Here is a 19,208-nt window from a genome sequence, read left to right as displayed (position 1 = left end):
TGCACTCCTTCCCCTCAGATCCTCTTCTCACACATCCTCTGATGCTGACTGGTTTTCTTCTCCAGCCCTTTCTTCACTTTCTACAACTCCACCTCCCCAACTCGTTAAACCCTCTTCCACTTCTTGAGTCCTCCCCTGCTAACCATGATACCCTCCCATTCCAACAATCACCAAACCAATAGCTGTACAACCTCCCCAACCCTGGTCACCTGCTTCCCAACCCCTACCAGAAATTAATCTGTTTACACCCAATCCAATGTTTCTCTGCTTCTGCATTCTCGCCTGCCACATCAGATTCCTTCCACTAAGCCCACCCTGTCTTTCCCAAAACCTTGAGCGCCATCCAAAAAAAAAAAAAAGACATTATGGAGAGAATTTTTTGGCTAAAGAATTCACAAAGATGATTTTGTTCAGGTACAAAACTGTTATTATCAAAAGGTTCATTTGGACATTGTCCTAGTTTGTCTTCTGTTGCTGTGATAAAACTGTCCAAAACCAACTTGAGGAAGAAACGGTTTATTTGGCTTACACAGCCCATCATTGAGGAAATTGAAGGGATGAATTAGAGCAATACAGGCAGAAACTACGGAGGAGTGTTGCTTGCTTACTTGCTCTCAGGCTCAAGTTCAGCTATCCCACAGGCCAGGGATGATACATCCCACAGGCCAGGGATGATACATCCCACAGCGGGCTGGGCCATCCTTCATCAATTAGTAATTAAGGAAATGTCACAAAGACATGCCCACAAGCCAATCTGGTTGGTGGTGGAAATTACCCACTTGAGATTTCTTCTGAGATACGTCTAGGTTTGTGTAAGATTGGCAAAAATGATGACAGACAGTATCCTTTACAAACGACTACCTAAACTTGGGGGATTTAGAACCACCAAGGGAACCTAACGGCACTGCCCATTCTCCTGCCCTGCCTGGAGCGGAGATCCTAAATAAACCTGATGCTCTGAGTTTGCAGAGCCTTGGTCTCATAGCGGGGCCCCATAGGAGCAAAACCCCCATGCCAGGCTGCTTCTCTGCTTGCTTGAAGCACTGGTAGGTTTTTCCTCAGCAAATCTGCTCGTTCCCTCCCTATCCACAGAGAGGTCTCAAGTATGCTTTGCTCAGTTCCTGGGCACCGCAGGGCAGGCAGGAGGTATGGCTCCCCAAGTCCCTTCCTCCCAGATGCAAGGACCTCAAGATAGAGACTCGGGGCCCCGCCCGCACCGCGGAACCGCTCCTCCGCCACCTCCCGGGCCGCGCGCTCGCGGTGCACCGCCGGCAAGCTGCGGAGCAGCGCGCGGGTCTCCGCACTCTCGCCGAACGCTTCCAGGGTGGAGGCGCGGACAAGCGCATCATCCTCCACCTCCTCCTCCGCGGCGCTCGCAGCCGGCTCGTTGCTCAGTACCATCGTGCCAGTAGCAGGCTCCGTAAGAACCCTACCGGCAACCGGGAAGAAAGGAGATACAGCGCGAGAGCGGCCAGCCCCGCCCCGAGACCTTCGACCCCAACTACGGGCCGCTCAAGCCAACAAAACAGCTCGCGCGAAGTCGGCTCAGCCTGCAAATAATGCTTACGTGAGTGGAGGGCAGGACCAGGAACACGAAACTTCCAATGTCTTCAGCCTCAACGTGGAGTGGGTGGAACCCAAAAGGGGTGTGGCCAAGGAGGGTGTGGCCGGAGGAGTGGGCCGGGCCGCTCTTTACAAGGAGTTGGGCAAAGAATGGATTCGGGTGTTGGAAATCTTAGCGTACTGACGACGAGGTCACGGAAAGAACTGTTTTTGAAATTGGGGGCGGGAACCTGGAAGGTTTTGAGCTAGCGCAGGAAAGTGCATGAAAGCTGAGCTAGTAGAAAGAGCCAGAATGGAAGGGTGTTGTATGAACGCAGGGGAGGAGTGGGTTTTGAGTGTGGGGGCAAGAATGAGGCAACGCCATTCTTGGGAGCGCCTCCAAGTGTTGGGTTGGAGGGATGCTTTAAGCGTGTAGGAAGCAATAGGGTGTTGCTCCAGGATGAAGGCTTTTGCCATGACCTCTCAAACATCAGCACCATTACGGCCACCCAAAGCAGTCCTGACAAAAGGCATGGGCTGCACACTGCTGGCCCTGCGTTCACCGGCAGAACAAACCTCCCTGGAAAGTGGAGGACTGGAGTGGTTAGATAGTTTAGTGTCCAAAGTTTCCTGCACTAAACCTCGGGACTTGAATATGTAACAGTAGGCCCCCAAACCTTAGCACAGCTGACTTCATGATGAAAGTGCCATTTAGGCTATAAAACTCAGCACCCGCCAGCCAAATTGAAAACAAAGACTTGATCCTTCAAAGTCCATCAGTCCAGAAAAGTCACTGAATGTGCTAACTGCTTTTTGGCTTCTCTGGTTCTGCTTCTGGCTATCTATTGTTGATAACTGAGGTATGTCAATCCAGAACTTTTTGTGTGTGTGTGTGTGGTTAAAAGTTCACCCTGAGAAGGCTCACTGTTATGCTGGGATCCAGAATACCCAGTGTAGTCACTGGCCAGCGAATAAAGACTTCCTATTGTCTTAAATCTGTATCAGAGCAGTCTTCTCAGATATGTTGTGGGCTGACAAGTTTGGTCCTCACACAGTGGAAGAAGAGAACCACAAGTTGTACTCTGACCTGTACGCACGTATTTGAATGCATGAGTACACAAAATAATATCTAAAAAAAAAATAGAAAAAAAAAAGTGAAGTGCTGGGGAGGATCTGGTAGTGATTGCAACTGAATGACCAGAGCCACAGGAGCATGACCCTTCTTTCTCTACTCAATTGTGGTACCTGGGGCTTCAGCTGCTGAGGTGGGAGCTTGCCAGGAACAGTGATCCTATGGTATCAGCCTGAGCTCCATACATAGCTCCCTGGGAAGTGCTACACTGCCATAGCCTCGCAGCCTCTTGATGAATTTCTGGAGGCCGACTCAAAAGTAGCCCAGTTAGAGATCCAGTTTGACGTTTTATTAGGTCCAGCCCTCTGCTACCTGAGCAGTTTCCTCATCATCCCCAGGGATGGGCTTCTATACTCCCGCCCAAAGTGGTTCCAATGGTTTAGGTAGTTAAAGAGCTGGTAGAGCAGCAGGCGTTTGTCGAACCCTGGAGCCTTTGGGATCTTCTGATGGTAGGCAGTGAAGAAGGATCTGGGGAACCCCCCAAACATCGATGCAATTGCCAGTTCAAACTCAGAATGGCCGTAGAAGGAGGCTGGGTCATAAATAATGGGGCCCTGCTCATCCTCAGCCACGTTTCCAGACCAGAGGTCTCCATGGAGCAGGGCAGGGACAATCTCTATACCAGAAAACAGCTCTGGGATCTTCACCTAGAAGAGAAATTATTGTAAATATGGGACTTGGAGACCCATGGGCTCATTATCCAGTGCTTGGAAATAAACCAGAGAGCCATGGATTCATCCAGAGTCCAACCAAATAATCCACCAGGTCCAGTGAAGAAATTCACCTGATTCCTGAATGTAACTTTGTCTAGCATTCTGGTCACTACCAAATGAGTCCAAAAGAAAGCTGTATAGAAAACCTCAGAGTTGTTTGGGTTTTATGCTGTAGAATATGAGCTAATTTGGCACCTACCCTGTAAACCGTGCTTTTGTTTTATTTCATACATGCACCTCTTCCACTAAATAGCGTTTCTTTGACGCATGCTCACCTTAGACCAGTGGTTCCCAACCTTCCTAATGCTTCAACCCTTCAACACAGTTCCTCATGTTGTGGTGATCTCCAACCATAAAATTATTTTGTTGCCACTTCATACCTATATTTTTGGTACTGTTGTGAATTGTAATGTAAATACATGATATGCAGGACATCTGATATTTGACTCCTGTGAAAGGGTTGTTTGACCTCCCCACCACCAAGGGATCACGACCCACAGGTTGAGAACCACAACCCCGGACTGATAGATGAATCATGTTTCTAATATTTTGGAGTTCCATTCTGAAACAAGTGATGCGAGAACATGCACCTTCATTAAGGGTGACATATTGGGGTCTTTGGCAGCAGAACAAAGGGTAAGAATGGACAAGTGAAATGATTGAAATCCACGAGCCGGGGTCTGTCTCATCACCTACCCACCTACAGGATAAGAAGGTATTGGCTGGCATACCTATAACTTGACCAGCCTATTCTAACATCAGTTTTTCCTATTCTGACTCAGTCACATGCATGTTGTAGACTCATAAGAGACAACCACTTCCCAGAGAAATAAGTGTTGGACTTACCTGTAGCCTTGACCACAGTTCTTGTGTCTCTCGGTCAGCATAGTCCTTTTCTATGAGATCCAACTGAGCTTGGAGCCGATGTCGAGTGAAAAAGGTTGGCCAGTCATCCTGCCATTCATTCACCTGAGCAAAAAGAAGAGAGGCCATGTGACTCATGGCCCCAGGATGGCTTAGTAGTCAACCAACTGAAAATACAAGTGGAATCATGAAACACTTTACCCAAAAGAAGAGACACCATGACCAAAGCATTTGATCGGGGGCTTACTTACAGCTTCAGAGCCTTTGTCCACTGTCTTTGAGGTGGGGAACATAGCAGAATGCACAATGCTGGAGAAGAAGCTGAGAGCTACATCCTGAACCACAGGCCAAGAGAAAGAGACTGGACCTGTCATTGGCTTTTGAAACTTCAAATCCCACTCGCAGTGACACACTTTCTTCAATTGCCTCCCAATCCTTCTAATCTTTTCAAACAATTTCACTCCCAAACACGGTGACTAAGCATTCAGATATTGAGCCTATGGCAGCCTTTCTTACTCAAACCACTACCAGGGTTTTTTTTAAAAAGGGGAAAGGGGCTAGAAAAAAGCATAAAGCAAATACTAAGGTGGCAGAATCAAATCAAACACAATAAACATGTAAGAGCAAATGGTCAGAAACAAATGCCGTAGTTAAATGACAGAGATTGGACTAAAACTACCTCAAGGATGGAGTGCTTGCCTAGCCTGAATGAGTCCCAAGTTCAACACACACACAACACACACACACACACACACACACACACACAGAGAGAGAGAGAGAGAGAGAGAGAGAGAGAGAGAGAGAGAGAGAGAGAGAAAGTGGCAGAGATAAACAGATTTGGAACATCAAAGCAAGACCCAACTATAGGCTGGAGAGGCGGTTCACCAATTAAGAACACCTGCTCCTCTTGAAGAGGATCTGGTGTAGGTTCCCAGCACCAACACAGTTGCTCACAATCATTGGTAACTTCAGTTCCTGGGGTTCCAATGCCCTCTTCTGGCCTTTGTGGGCACTGCATGCACATCGTGCACATACACATGCATATATATATAATATATATACACATATATATATGCAAATGAACACTCATAAAAATTTTAAATCTAAATCAGGTTATACACAAAAACAGAAGTACACTAAAAAGATAGAGAATGTATACATTTTTGCTCACAATAGTCAAAGGACAAATACAAAAAGAAAAATGAGCGGAAATTCGTGTCAGGCAACACTTACAGCAGAGCAAAGACAACCATCAAATACAAAGAAAATTGTTTCATACTGAAAATGTGGTCACGTAATAAAGGGGATCTACTAGTCCTGGCCGGGGTGGGGGGTGTTGTTATTGTTGTTTAGGGTTTTACCTTGTATCCCAGGCTGGCTTTGAATTCTGGTTCAAGATGCAAGGATTACAGGTATATGCCACCACCCTCTGTGATAGTCCTAAATTCTTATAACTCTGCAACAGAGCTTCAAATACATGAAAACAAGACTTCTAGAACTGTAAGGGGAAATAGATGAAGCCTCGCTTTCAGCCTGATAAGGTCTTAATTATGTCTTCACCATGACATTTGTATGTTGAAGATGACTGTTTTCAGAAATAAGGCTTTCAGCACTTGGGAGGCTGAGGCAGGGTTAGCGGGGATTTGAACTCAAGGTCAGTCCAGACATATTGCTTTTAGGAAGAAATTAGGGTTAAATGGCATAAATGTGAGGTCACAATATGACAGGACTAGAAGCCCTATAAGAAGAGGAATACACCCAGGTGTGGTGACAATGCCTTTAATGCTAGAACTCAAGAGGCAGAGGCGGGCAGATCTCTGCAGTGAGAATTTTGGTTTATTTTAAAACCGTCATATTGTGTGAATATGTTTCTGTTTTGATCCCAGGTATGGGAGATGGGCTACTTCACTTTGTCCACAACCATTAACTACGGTTGTCCCCTGCTCTATGAGGGGCGTGATCTTTGCCAGCTGCAGATAGTTTAATTCTGTGGGATTCTGGAGTAGGTATCAATGCCAGAGCCCAAAAGAGGCAGAGGCACTCCGAAAAAGGAGGAAGAGAAGGAGGAGGAGGAAAAAGAGGAGGAAGAAGAGGAGGAGGAGGAGGAGGAGGAGGAAGAAGAGGAGGAGGAGGAGGAGGAAGAGGAGGAAGAGGAGGAGGAGGAGGGGGAGGGGGAGAGGAGGAGGAGGAGGAGGTTGTGGTGGTGATGGTGCAGGAGGTGAAGGTGGTGGAGGCTGTTGCTTCTGCTGTTGCTTCCCTCTGCTACTCCTGGTTGCTGTTGTTGCAGTTCGACAGGAAGGTGGAGATATCCTGAAGATAAAGACTGGACTGACCCCAAGAAACTCAATGCCCCTTAATTAGCAGGAAGCAGTAAAAAGAGTTCTATGCCCCCTTTCCCCTCTAACCTTCTTTCTCTCCTACCTAGGTTTTTTTTTTTTTTTTTCTTTTTTTCGGAGCTGGGGACTGAACTCAGGGCCTTGCACTTGCTAGGCAAGCGCTCTACCACTGAGCTAAATCCCCAACCCCTCTCCTACCTAGTTTTAAAGGATTAGGGTAGAATAAGGATTGGAAAGAAAGGTGATATAAAAAAACCAATAAAATAGTAATACATACATACATACGTGTGTGTGTGTGTGTGTGTGTGTGTATGTGTGTGTGTGTGTCAACAGAGATTTATAAATTTGAGGCTAGCCTGATCTACATATTGAGTTCCAGGCCAGCAAAGATTTTTTTTTTCCTTTTCTTTTTTTCGGAGCTGGGGACCGAACCCAGGGCCTTGCGCTTGCTAGGCAAGCGCTCTACCACTGAGCTAAATCCCCAACCCACAGGCCAGCAAAGATTACAGAAAGAGATCCTGTCTCAAAAAACAAAAGAAGGGGCTGGGGATTTAGCTCAGTGGTAGAGCGCTTACCTAGGAAGCGCAAGGCCCTGGGTTCGGTCCCCAGTTCCGAAAAAAAAAGAACCAAAAAAAAAAAAAAAAAAAAGGAAAGAAGGAAAGAAGGAAGGAAGGAAAAAGAAAATACAGACACACTCTCACCAAAATACAAAGCAACCAAAATTTACTAGATTTAGCAATGTTTCAAAATACAAGCTATTATATATATAAAAATCTTTTTCTTTTTCTTTTTTTTTTTTTTTGGAATGGGGATGTGACTCAGATGTGGATTAGTTGCTAAGCACAATAGAGTTGCTAAGTGACAGGCGCCATTTAGGAAAGTCTACAGCAAGGAAAGGAGTTTACTGGGATGTCCCACCGTTATGCATGACTGTGATAAGTGCACTCTGGAGAGGTACAGCCCCTGAGACTTCACCCCAGGATTGCTTCTCTCTGCTGATATGCCTTTCCTGGCTCTATTACATGGCCTAATGGTTCCTGGGCATCAGCCCACCCTGTTGGGCAAATTTCTTGCAAATCAACATGAAGATGAACTTTCATGAATTAATTCTGTTTAACTGAATTAATTACTTTATAGCATTTTGATTGGATTCAAATAATTTTAAGAGGAATGTTTAAGGAGATTGTTTTAGTTGTTTTTCCAGAAAGATATAATAAAGTTAGAATGAAGAATAGAATGTGCCCACTTCTCATAGAATAGCAAGCAAAGGTTGCATAATAAGAAAAACAATGAGCTTTCATAAATTGCACTAAGAAGAAAAATAGGCTTGGGACAGATTTGTGATCAAGGAAAAACTTTCATTCTAGGGTCCAAGGATGAGGCCACAGGTGTACACTATGATAAAACAAGGCCAGTGAGACTGTTGCTTTGAACTTATAATGAACTTATAGAATGAAACATTGTTTTAAACTTACTATTAACATCCTTCTGTAACTTCCCTTTTGTGTAACATTTTATCTATAAGGTAACTTTATAAAGAACTTTTGCCTAAGAAGGTGTGAACTGCCAGAGAAACGATATAAAATGTGGCTGCTGGGGGTTGGGGATTTAGCTCAGTGGTAGAGCGCTTGCCTAGGAAGCGCAAGGCCCTGGGTTCGGTCCCCAGCTCCGAAAAAAAGAACCAAAAAAAAAAAAAATGTGGCTGCTGGGGCTCTGCCCCATCCATCAAATATATAAATGTTTACCTGTCTGTCTATATGTATGCACACTTAGGAGTTAAAAGAATTCATAGTTTCTCCCTGAGCATTCTTGCCAGCCCCAGATAGTTAAGTTTTGTTTCACCGGTAGCACTGAACCAGCAAATCACCCGCCTCTATCAACAGGGGATGGGGAATTGTTGGCTGCTATCAGCATGTCCACAATTTGCCATACCCCTTTTCACCGCCTGCCTTGGTTAACTCTGTGAGGCCAAACCTTTGACAGCTAAGCATGCACGGGTGCTGAGTATCATACCCACAATGGAGGGAAGGGGAGTAGTTTTGTGTGTGTGTGTGTGTGTGTGTGTGTGTGTGTGTGTGTGTGTATGAAGTCTTGCACGAAGGCCAGAGACTGATGTAAAATCCTCCTCAGTTGCTCTCTATTGTGTGTATGCATATGTATGTAAACATGTGCACACAACTGTACATGCATGTGTGCACATGTGGAAAAGGAAGATTCACGTCCTTTACCTTCCTCTACTGATTCCCACCTTATTCTTCTGTGAGACAAGGTTTGGCTACATTCACTGGACAACAAGGCCCCCATGGATCTGGGATTACAGGGACAAAACACTGTGGCCAGCATTTTTATGCTTTTATGACAAGTAATTGATCAACTGAACCATCTCCCCAGACACTAAAAAGAGAACTTTTTTGAGACAAGGACTCAACCTTGAACTCACTATGTAGCCAAGGATACCTACGGATTTCCAATATTTCTTCCTCTACCTCCAAACTTCTGGGGTTACAGGTATACAACATATCAGGCTCAATTTTTAAAAAATAGTAATTGGCCAGGAGATGGTGGCACGCACCTTTAATCCCAGCACTCAGGAGGCAGAGGCAGGCAGATATCTATGAGTTTGAGGCCAGCCTGATCTACAGAGCAAGTTCCAGAACAGCCAAGGCTGCACAGTGAAATCCTGTTGTTAATAATAATAATGATGATGATGATAATAATAATAAGAAGAAGAAGAAGAAGAAGAGGAAGAAGAAGAAAAAGAAGAAGAAGAAGAAGAAGAAGAAGAAGAAGAAGAAGAAGAAGAAGAAGAAGAAGTAGTAGTAGTAGTAGTAGTAGTAGTAGTAGTAGTAGTAGTAGTAGCAGCAGCAGCAGCAGCAGTAATAGGCTTTAGCCAGGCATGGTAATATACCCCTATAATCTCAGCATTTGGGAGGCAGAGGCAGAGAGGCAGGAGGATCATAGCAAGCTCGAAGCCAGCCTGGTCTACAACTCAAGTTCCAAGCCAGGCAGGATTATATAGTGAGACCCTGTCTCAAAAGGGGAAAAAAGAGGGGGGGGACATACAGTTAGCAAGTGTGCATTTATGAATCATCTGTCATGACGGGAATACAAAATGGAATCTCAGAGTGAATACTTTTCTCCAGCTGTGATGGCTTCAACTAAAAACAAACAACTTCAGGAAACATCCAGTATACATCAGAGTGGGGAAAACTGGAACTCTTATATCAGTTCATGGTAATTTAACTGGTACAACCTCTTTGGAAGCGTGGGGCAATTTTTCTTTTTTATTGTTGTTTTCAAGATTGTTTTTTTTTTCTTTTTTCTTTTTTTCGGAGCTGGGGACCGAACCCAGGGCCTTGCGCTCGCTAGGCAAGCACTCTACCGCTGAGCTAAATCCCCAACCCCTTCAAGATTGTTTTTAAATTATGCATGTGCATCTCTGTGAGAGTGTGCCATGGATGTATGGGTACCTGCAAAGACAAAAAGAAGGCCTCAGATCTCCTGAAAGTGGAGTGACCGGTAGTCATGAGCTGCTGGGAACTGAACTCAGGTCCTCTGCAAGAGCAGTATGTGCTCTTTAGTCACCTCTCAGCCCCATGGGACACTTCCTGAAACCTCAGGGAAGAACCTACTGTACAACCCAGGTTTTCTGTCTCAGGTCTCACGCAGTCAACCAAGATCAATCCACAAAGGTTCGTAGCAGCTTTATTTGTAAGAACAGAAGCTAGGAACAACCCAGACATCCATAAACAGGCGAATGGATAAACAGAGACCATGGTTTGTCTATATGGTGGAATGGACTTTTTGACATCTGTGACACGAATGGATGCAATGTATAAACATCGAAAGATTTGACATGGACGCACATCAGAACGGTGACACCGAGTAAAATATGTCAGGTGGGAAAAAAGGCGAAGGGGGACATACTATATTATCATATTCATACAAAACTTCACAAAACACAAGAAAATCTACAGTGACAAGGAGTAGACCTGTGGTGACCCAGGGACAGGGCTGGGTTAGGGGTTGTAAAAGACATGAGGAGGGTCAGTGTGCTGATTCCCTTCTGACCACAGTTGCCTCAGGATCTTCGAGTCTGAGGGGAACTCAGAGGCCCTCCGTCTCTCTGAACAGCTCCATGTACAAGTTCTAGAGACGATTTCACTTCTTTTTTTTTTTTCTTTTGTTCTTTTTTTTTTTTTTTTTTTTTTTTTTTTTTTTTTTTTTTTTTTTGGAGCTGGGGACCGAACCCAGGGCCTTGCGCTTCCTAGGCAAGCGCTCTACCACTGAGCTAAATCCCCAACCCCGACGATTTCACTTCTTAACTCATGAACATTTGAGAAAAATACTATGCTTCATCAGCCAAATCTTTGAAGACTCATTGCCATGAGAAGCCCTTAAACTCAACATGTAACTCAAGATGACAAGCCGTGCTTGTCTATAGAAATGGGGGCCATGCTAGTCCCTAGCTCCAGCCAGGTGTCACCTGGAAAGTCAGATTTGGCTGAAATTAGGTAGTCTTGAAAAGCCTTCTGTGTACAGTTATTGGGACCTAGATTCATAGCTCCCTATTGGCTGGGATCCCCCAGTCTGACTTAGACTTCATAAAAATCTTGCCAGAAGTCATTTCCAAACAAGAGACTGACCCTCCAACCCATGCCAAGGAGAACTTGGCCGTCACCTACAATGGCCCAACTAGTCAGAGAAGGCTTCAAGGAAGAGAAAGACTTGAAATGTTGGCCCTTCAAGCAGTAACAGGTGTAAATTGGGATGACTATTACACAGAATTGTTCTTAACAAAGCAAAATATGGTCTAGTAATGGCTTCTTTGAGGTAGGTGTAGGGCTGGTAGACAGCCCCAGTGATAAGACTTCTCTAGATCTTCCGAAGTTTCTAAGATGGTGATTCAAAAGGCTGCAGTGTCTTTCAGCCATAATGATGAAGAATGGAGACTGGAAACTTGGCTCAGTGGGTAACAGTAATTGCTGTTTTCCCAAAGGACCAGAGTTTTGTTCACAGCATCCACATCCAGTGGTTCACAACTACCTGTAATTCCAGTTCCAAGACACCATCCTCTAGCTTCCTCAGGTACCTGTAGGGGGCATATAATCTCTCTCTCTCACACGCATCACATAAATAAAATAAATCGTTTTTTTTAAAAATGGATGAAACCAGGTATAATAACAAGACTTGAGAGACTATCAGGAAGGTTGTGAATTCCAGTCCAGAATCTGGTCCAACTACACAGTGAAATATTATTCTACCACACCAAAAAAAAAAAATGCTCTTTCACATGCCACATGTATATTAACCTCAGAAATGTTGTGGTAAGTAAAACAGGCTGTGCACGGGTCACGTGTTATATAATGTCACCAACACAAAATGTCCAGAACAGGCACAACCACAGAGATGGTCAGTAGATTTGTGATCACCAGAGGGTAAGGAAAGGAGAGTAGCTGCTTGTGGGAGTTGCCGTTGGTGGTGAAAGTATTCTGGAATGAGACCTAATAATGAGCCTATAGCCATATCATCTGAACACACTGTTGGATCTCAGAGGCTAAGCAATCAGGCCTGGTTGGAACTTGGACACAAGACAATGGTGATGTTTGCATTAACGTGTGCTTGTACTAAAAACCATTGGATGGTACACTGTAAAATGAGAGTGTTGTGTTACATGAATTACATCTCAATAAGACAGCCCTGTAGGAGCACATGCATGATAAGGGCTGGGTCCTTAGCTTGGTCCACTCTACCCTCTCCAGATTCTTAAAGGGGCCAGGTTCCCTCCTGTATCACGGACTTTGCACCACTCTTGTGCCCTCCTGGAACGCTGATCAGCTGACTGCAGTGTCTACTACCTCCAAGCTTGGCTCAAACAGCCCTCCCTTCAGCTTTCTGTCCTAAGTGCCACAGCCTGCACTCTACCTTCAGAAACAACAGTCGAGGGTCCTGGTGTCTGGAGAACTGGCACACAAGGAGTCAGTGGTACACAAGGGGTCAGTGGCCAGCACCAGAGCTTCAGGAATGTTCATCACTAAGTGGGGAGGCCCCAACTCTAACACTCACCTGTGGGATGAAGCCACAGCACGTCACTGTGTGAAAGCCGAACTTGGTCACACCCCGGGGCTCAGCATCCTCCACCCCACAGCCTGTCAACAGAAATCTTGATCTCATGAAACTACTCAGCGTTCACGGAAACCAGATCTTGGGAGAATGCCTGGTTGCGTACACAAATAGCTCAAACAGTAGGCGATCTGAGGGCTCACTACACACAGTTCACTGCACTAGCCAGCACACAGACTTGCCGGGACTTTGTGCCCTAGACAAAGAATGGACAGACTGCAGGACTGGTTGGTCAGGAGTCCATTCTACTTGTTTACCAGTGCCATTAAAACTGCTTAATCATCTCATTTTCACAGAGTACTCAGGCCTGGAGAGATGGCCGAAAAGGTAAGAGTACTTGCTGCTCTTCTAAAGGTGCCCAGCACCAGGTTGAACAAATGTACAAATACCTGCAGCTCCTCCAAAGGATCAGATGTCCTCTTCTTCTATTTCCAGCAAATATCTACCCCCCTCTCTGTCTGTCTCTGTCTGTCTCTCTGTCTCTCTGTCTGTCTCTGTCTGTCTCTCTGTCTCTCTGTCTCTGTCTATCTCTGTCTCTCTGTCTCTGTCTATCTCTGTCTCTCTGTCTCTGTCTATCTCTGTCTCTCTATCTCTGTCTCTCTGTCTGTCTCTGTCTGTCTCTCTGTCTCTCTGTCTCTGTCTGTCTCTCTGTCTCTCTGTCTCTCTGTCTGTCTCTGTCTGTCTCTCTCTGTCTCTGTCTATCTCTGTCTCTCTGTCTCTGTCTATCTCTGTCTCTCTCTGTCTGTCTCTGTCTATCTCTGTCTCTCTCTCTCACACACACACACATACACACACACACACACACACACAGATTTTAAAAAACTGTTTAATGCACTGTGAAGGGAGCGGGTACGCCATTCGACACATCACTTAAGTGCCACCAAGAAGGCAACCTGTGGTGGTCTGGGTCCAGGTTTAAAACAAAACAAAACAAAACGAACTGGACTTACCCACTGTGTTCTGCTGAGCCTTGGACTTCTCCCTGAGTTTCTGGTTGTAAAGGTGCAAATCTGCCATCTGTTCTCCAAGCTTTGATGCCTGACTGGGGAAATAAGGCAGCAACAGTTACAACAGCAAACAAGTAACACCACACAGCATGTTCTGCTTTGATAAGGGACATTTTAAATGCTCTAAGAGCACTCTAACAGTACAATAATACACCCTTTTCTTTTTTTTTCTTTTTTTTTTTTTTTTGGTTCTTTTTTTTTGGAGCTGGGGACCGAACCCAGGGCCTTGCGCTTCCTAGGCAAGCGCTCTACCACTGAGCTAAATCCCCAACCCCCACCCTTTTCTTTAAAAAAAAAAAAAAAAGCCCAAAGTATTGTAAGAGCCCTTGTTTTCTGTAGCATCTCAGCAGACACTGGCCATGTGGCACAAAGCCTCCACCAGTGAGTTAAAAAACCTCAGCTCTCACCTTTAACAAGGATATAGAAGAGACCCTGAGACCACAGTCACACAGAGATATGACCTGTGGCAACTCCCTGCTGATAACATTCTGATGCCGTCTTTACCAGAGTTCGTCTTTCAATATTTTATACAATGAATGGACGTGCACGACTGTAGTAGAGGAAATAATTAAGTTGCCAGATAATTGATCAGCCTCCCTAGGCTCAAACTGGACTAGTACGCTACACAGCATAAAGCAAGGGACTTGTTCGAAGTCACTTACTTCATACAGCCTCATCACAACTAAAATATCCAAACCGAAATGAACGAACAAAAAAACAGCAATTATCTCTGTCTCAAGATAATTAATAATTATCTTTGTCTTTGACTCTGGGGGCTGGAGAGATGGCTCAGCAGTTCAGAGCACTAGCTGCTTTTCTAGAGGAACCGGGTTCAATTCCCAGCACCCACAGGGTGCTCACACCTTCTGTAAAATCCAGGTCCAAGGAATCCAACCCCCCACTTCTGGCTTCCGGGGGGTAATATACAAATGTGGCACACAACCATACATGCTGCCAAAGCACCCATACACATAAAGTCATCTTTAAACGTTTTAATAGAGAGAGACAATGTAATAACAATAAATCTTTAAAAATTGAATTCTGGGGGGTTGGGGATTAAACTCAGTGAGAGGGCTTGCCTAGCAAGCCCAAGGCCCGGGTTCAGTCCTCAGCTCCGGGAGGGGGGGGGGCTAGGGGATGGAGGGTGAGTTCTGACATGCCTTTAATCCCAGCACTTGGAAGGCAGAGGCCAGCATGCTATACACAGTGAGTTCCAGGCTAGTCAGGACTACATTGTTAGACCTTAAAAAAAAAAAAAAAAAAAAAAAGGACTCTGGCAACTGGATTGAGTTATGTAAGCAGCTCAGCAGAGAATGCTCAATAATGAATGTTCTCTCTCTCTCTCTCTCTCTCTCTCTCTCTGTGTGTGTGTGTGTGTGTGTGTGTGTGTGTGTGTGTGTGTGTGTGTCCATTTCTCTCATTTCTGTCTCAGCAAGGATGTTTGCTCTCTGGCTACCTAGTGTTGTTCTCTCTTTCTCTCCCTCCCCCTCCCCTCCTCTTCCTCCCTCCCCCCTCTCTCCCTCTCACTGTCCATTTCTGCCATTTCTGCTTGCTCACTTGCTATCTAGTCTTCTCTCTCCCCTCACTCTCTTTCCTCTTTCTCCTCCCCTTCTCTCTCCATTTCAGTCTCTCTCCACCTGTTTCACCTGTCTTCTCTATGTCTGTGTCTGTTTCTCTGTGTCCTGTGTCTATCTATTCCTGCCTCTTTCTGTGTAAGCATGTCTTTCTCTCAGTCTGTATGTCTCTCTATGTTTGTGTCAGTCTTTCCCTATCTTTGCATGTGTGCATGGCTCTCACCCCCCAGCCCTCAACCCCCCTTCCCCCCACACACACACAAATGCACTCACCTGCCAAGGCTCTTCATCTTCAAATGCTCCATCACAAAAACAGCCCCACCTCCTGGCAGGTCAATCACCTTCATGGGCTTAGGTACTCTCACCAGGCCAGTGTTGCGGAGGGCCTCCAGGCTCGCCATCTCTCCCTCAAACATCTGTCGGGCCTGCATCCAATGCCATGAGCTCTGTCAGCTCTGTGAACCTGGACTCTAACAGGTTTGCTGGCCAAACCAAAGTACTCATGGCCCTTAACACAAGCCGGAAGACCAAATGCCTTCAATTGCTGAAAAACAGCATCACATCCATCCCTCGAGACCAGGGTTCAAAAGAGACCCCTTCAGGTAAGAGGGAACTGAAAGGACAAGCCTGATGCCAGAATTCAAGGGGTTTTGGGGAAGACCTGTACAAGCAAAGCCTTGCTGTGGAAGATGCATGGGTCACAAGGGGATGCGAAGGAGGGGGATGGGAGGAATGGGCACAAGTGGAGTGTGAACTGACAAAAAGTCTGAGACTGGGGCTGGGGATTTAGCTCAGTGGTAGAGCGCTTACCTAGGAAGCGCAAGGCCCTGGGTTCGGTCCCCAGCTCCGGAAAAAAAAGAACAAAAAAAAAAAAAAAAGTCTGAGGCTGGGTCTGAGTCCTCCGAGGTATTGTTTTCCTTTCTGCCTCTAAGTGGGGGCAGGCAGCCTTGGGCATGGTTGAAGTTACCTGGGGTCATTTTTAAGGCAGAGAAGGCAGAGTAGTGAGGTCAGAAGGGCCTGGCTCAGTTCTAGCAAGGACCAGAGAAACTACAAAAGAACCATATGCCCAGCTTGTCCATGCGGCCTTTGCTGGGACTCAGAAGCTTGTTTCTATGCTATTTCTACAAATACCCCATTTATTTTTAGGCAAACTTTCATATTGTTCACCATACTGTGGTTAAAAACATAAATTTTATTTATTTGTTTACTTGTGGCGCTGAGGATTGAACCCAGGAGACTGTCCACACTAGGCAAATGCTCTACTATAAACGATAAACATCTTCAGCCCCCCCCAAATGCTCTATTATGAGTGTTATCCTCAGCCCCCCAAATGCATTTATTCACGGGGTTTGTGAATACTTCTACATATAGAATCATACATTTTTAAAAATCAAAAGTCGATGGCTGTGGGTAAAAGCATTCAAGCCTGATCACCCAACTCTGACCTCCAGAGCTCACATAAAAATCTAGATGTGGCAGTGTGTGCATCCGTAATCCCAGCCCTCCCACCACATGATGGGAGGCAGACAGCTGGAATCTTTCAGGCCAGCTGGCCTAGAACATGCCGTGTGGCAGCAGAAACAAGAAAAACCTCGCCACAAAAATACGTTGGAAGGACAGAACCAACTCCCAAAAAGTTATCCACTGATTTCTACACACGTCATGGATGTGCAAACCAGAGCTTTTTCACACATACATACGCACAAAATAAATCAAATATCATTAATTAAAAAATGAAACCTGAAGTCAAAACACGTATCACACATGGAAATAATTCTTCCCCTTTCATTCATTTTCAAGATGGGAAGTCAGACAGGTATATTCAAATTGCCAACCTGCACTTGGGCCCCCCCCCCCAGAGGTATGTGCTGAGCGCCCTGCTGTGGGAGGGCATTTGCAAACTTCAGCCATGCTTATAGGGTAAACCTCCAAAGGAGGCCAGCAGTGCACAGAAAGCAGGGGGATGGGGCGCTTCACCATCTCTAACGATACCAGGAGGGACTGAGAAGGGCTACTCTAGGATTCTCTTCTGCCCCACAGCCATCTTAGATACTACAACCACTATCCAGAACTCAGCATAGAACCTCTGGAGTCCTCCCCCCACAGAAGGGGGAGCCCCATGTCACACCTTCACAGCTTGCTCTCGGGACGCTAGCCAACAGTTGTCTTACAGCTACTCATGCATTCTTTTTTTTTTTTTTTTTTTTTTTTTTTTTTTTTGGTTCTTTTTTTCGGAGCTGGGGACCGAACCCAGGGTCATGCATTCTTTTGTTGTAATTTGTTTGTTTGTTTGTCTTTGTTTTTGAGTCAGCTTCTCCTCATTTAGTCCAGGCTAACACGGAACTCATCATCCGCCTGCCTCAACCTCCTAGGCTGTCACTATGGATAGGGTATAGATGCATGCCTGGCTTCATACTTAAACAGGAATATCTTAATCATCTTCAAAACCAACAGAGCCTGTGAGAACGGTGCTAGCCTAGCCCTGGGAATCCTGTCTCTCTTCACCTGTTGGAAGAATGCAGGAGCTGAGGTCAGAGTACAGACCAGACATAGGCAGAAGCAGCTTACAGCTGAGACTCATCTCCCCCACGGTCAGTGATTACAGAAATTTTAAAGCCCCTGTGTGGGAGCAAAAGCAAGAAAGTAATCATGCAGCAAAGATAAATCCTCTGGTCCCAAGAGGAAGTCTGCCTGCAAGTGCTGGCTGACCCCTCAGCAGAAGGTAAGGACACCAGGTCTAGTTCCCCCACCACTTCCCAGTCCTCTTTCCCCTTCCCAGACTTAATCCTTGTATACCCAGCAGCGTACCTGCGCCCTGCGGTTGACCTTGACAAACACGGGGCCAGTGTCAGTGTAGTAGGCATAACCCTCGCTGATGCAGCCCCCTCCGGAGCTTCCAAAGGCCCGCAGTGTCTTGGTGTGAAGCTGGGCGCGCAGCAGCTGCTCCATGGAGAGTTGAGGACCAGAATGCGGGAGAGATGACGCAGAGGAGGGGTGCTGGGGACCAGAAGGAAACACGCGGCAGGCGGGCCGGGGGGCGGGGCGGAGCGCTGTCAAAACACTGTGTGACACAGCCTACTGGCTCCTAGCTAGCTCGGGTGCGCGCTATCCCTGCAAGCTTCTCCGGCTCCAGGGTTGGGGCGGGAGGAGAAAGAGAGGGAGGAATTGCTATTTCTCCAAGGCAATCTCCACCTGCTGTGGGAGAAGGAGGGGTGCAAAAGCTCTCCACATCCTCCTACTAGGCTCATTCCAGAATTTCTCCTCCAACTCGACTCACCCTAGAGAAACAGGACCCCAGACCATGTCCTGGGTGTTCTGTAAAGCCACGAGACAGAAAGTGAGTGTCCTCACAGAGCACATGTGAAGTCTCAGAACAACTGTGCCCACCTGGGGTCCACCCTGTGCTCTCTGCACAACTGGGAGAATCAGAAGTGAGCACAGGAAGATTTGGGTCAGGGCTTCTTTATCCTGTAACACAAGGCATAGCCTAGAGACTCAGATACCCTGTGGAGAAGCTCTAGCTGTCCAGATAAGGGTGGAGTCCTAGCCATGGGGGTGCTCTGGCTAGGCCCTAGTGTCACCTTTTAATGCCACAGGGCTGAGTGATAGAGGCTACTCTGGGAGTTGTGATAGCAACAGCCTACTCCACCCAGGGTAGGTGGGACTCTGGATCTCAGACAGCCATGATAGGAAAGAAGCAGATATGTATGCTCATGGGTACATGGGCAGACACACATATACATGTAAGAACACATCTACAGACTGACATAGGAGACAACCTGGGCTAACCCTCGAGTGTTTCAGGAGAGGTTACCTCAAACCCCAGCCCCCACCATGAGCTGCTGGTCGCTCTCCTGTCCTGTGTTGTCTCCAGCTGACTATAGAGGGACTAGGAAGATTAGTGGGGTGGATGATCC

General features: G+C 46.2%; 2 protein-coding genes across 6 annotated transcripts in view; both read right to left on the bottom strand.

Moving 5' to 3' along the window:
- Positions 1-1,458, bottom strand: part of Tbcd (tubulin folding cofactor D) — a 159,163-nt gene extending 157,705 nt beyond the window's left edge. For all 4 annotated transcript variants that reach the window (XR_015630115.1, XM_087569203.1, NM_001271364.2 and 1 more), the window contains 1 exon segment: positions 1,218-1,458. Coding sequence is in view for 2 of the 4 variants with exons in the window: in NM_001271364.2 (NP_001258293.1) it covers positions 1,218-1,401 (184 nt within the window). In the remaining 2 variants the exon portion in view is untranslated.
- A 1,490-nt stretch (positions 1,459-2,948) lies between these two features.
- On the bottom strand, positions 2,949-18,314 carry Fn3k (fructosamine 3 kinase). Of its 2 annotated transcripts, NM_001109051.2 has the most exon segments (6): positions 2,949-3,321; positions 4,234-4,356; positions 12,654-12,736; positions 13,661-13,752; positions 15,565-15,716; positions 18,100-18,314. In NM_001109051.2, coding segments are annotated over 6 exon segments (930 nt in total). In that variant the 5' UTR covers positions 18,241-18,314; the 3' UTR covers positions 2,949-2,982.
- Between the last annotated feature and the right edge of the window lie 894 nt (positions 18,315-19,208).

This window comes from Rattus norvegicus, chromosome 10 (assembly GCF_021556685.1).
Source record: "Rattus norvegicus strain SHRSP/BbbUtx chromosome 10, alternate assembly SHRSP_T2T, whole genome shotgun sequence".
Taxonomy (NCBI): Eukaryota; Metazoa; Chordata; class Mammalia; order Rodentia; family Muridae; genus Rattus; species Rattus norvegicus.
Note: the sequence above shows the minus strand (reverse complement) of the source record. Positions and strands in the feature narration are given on the sequence as shown.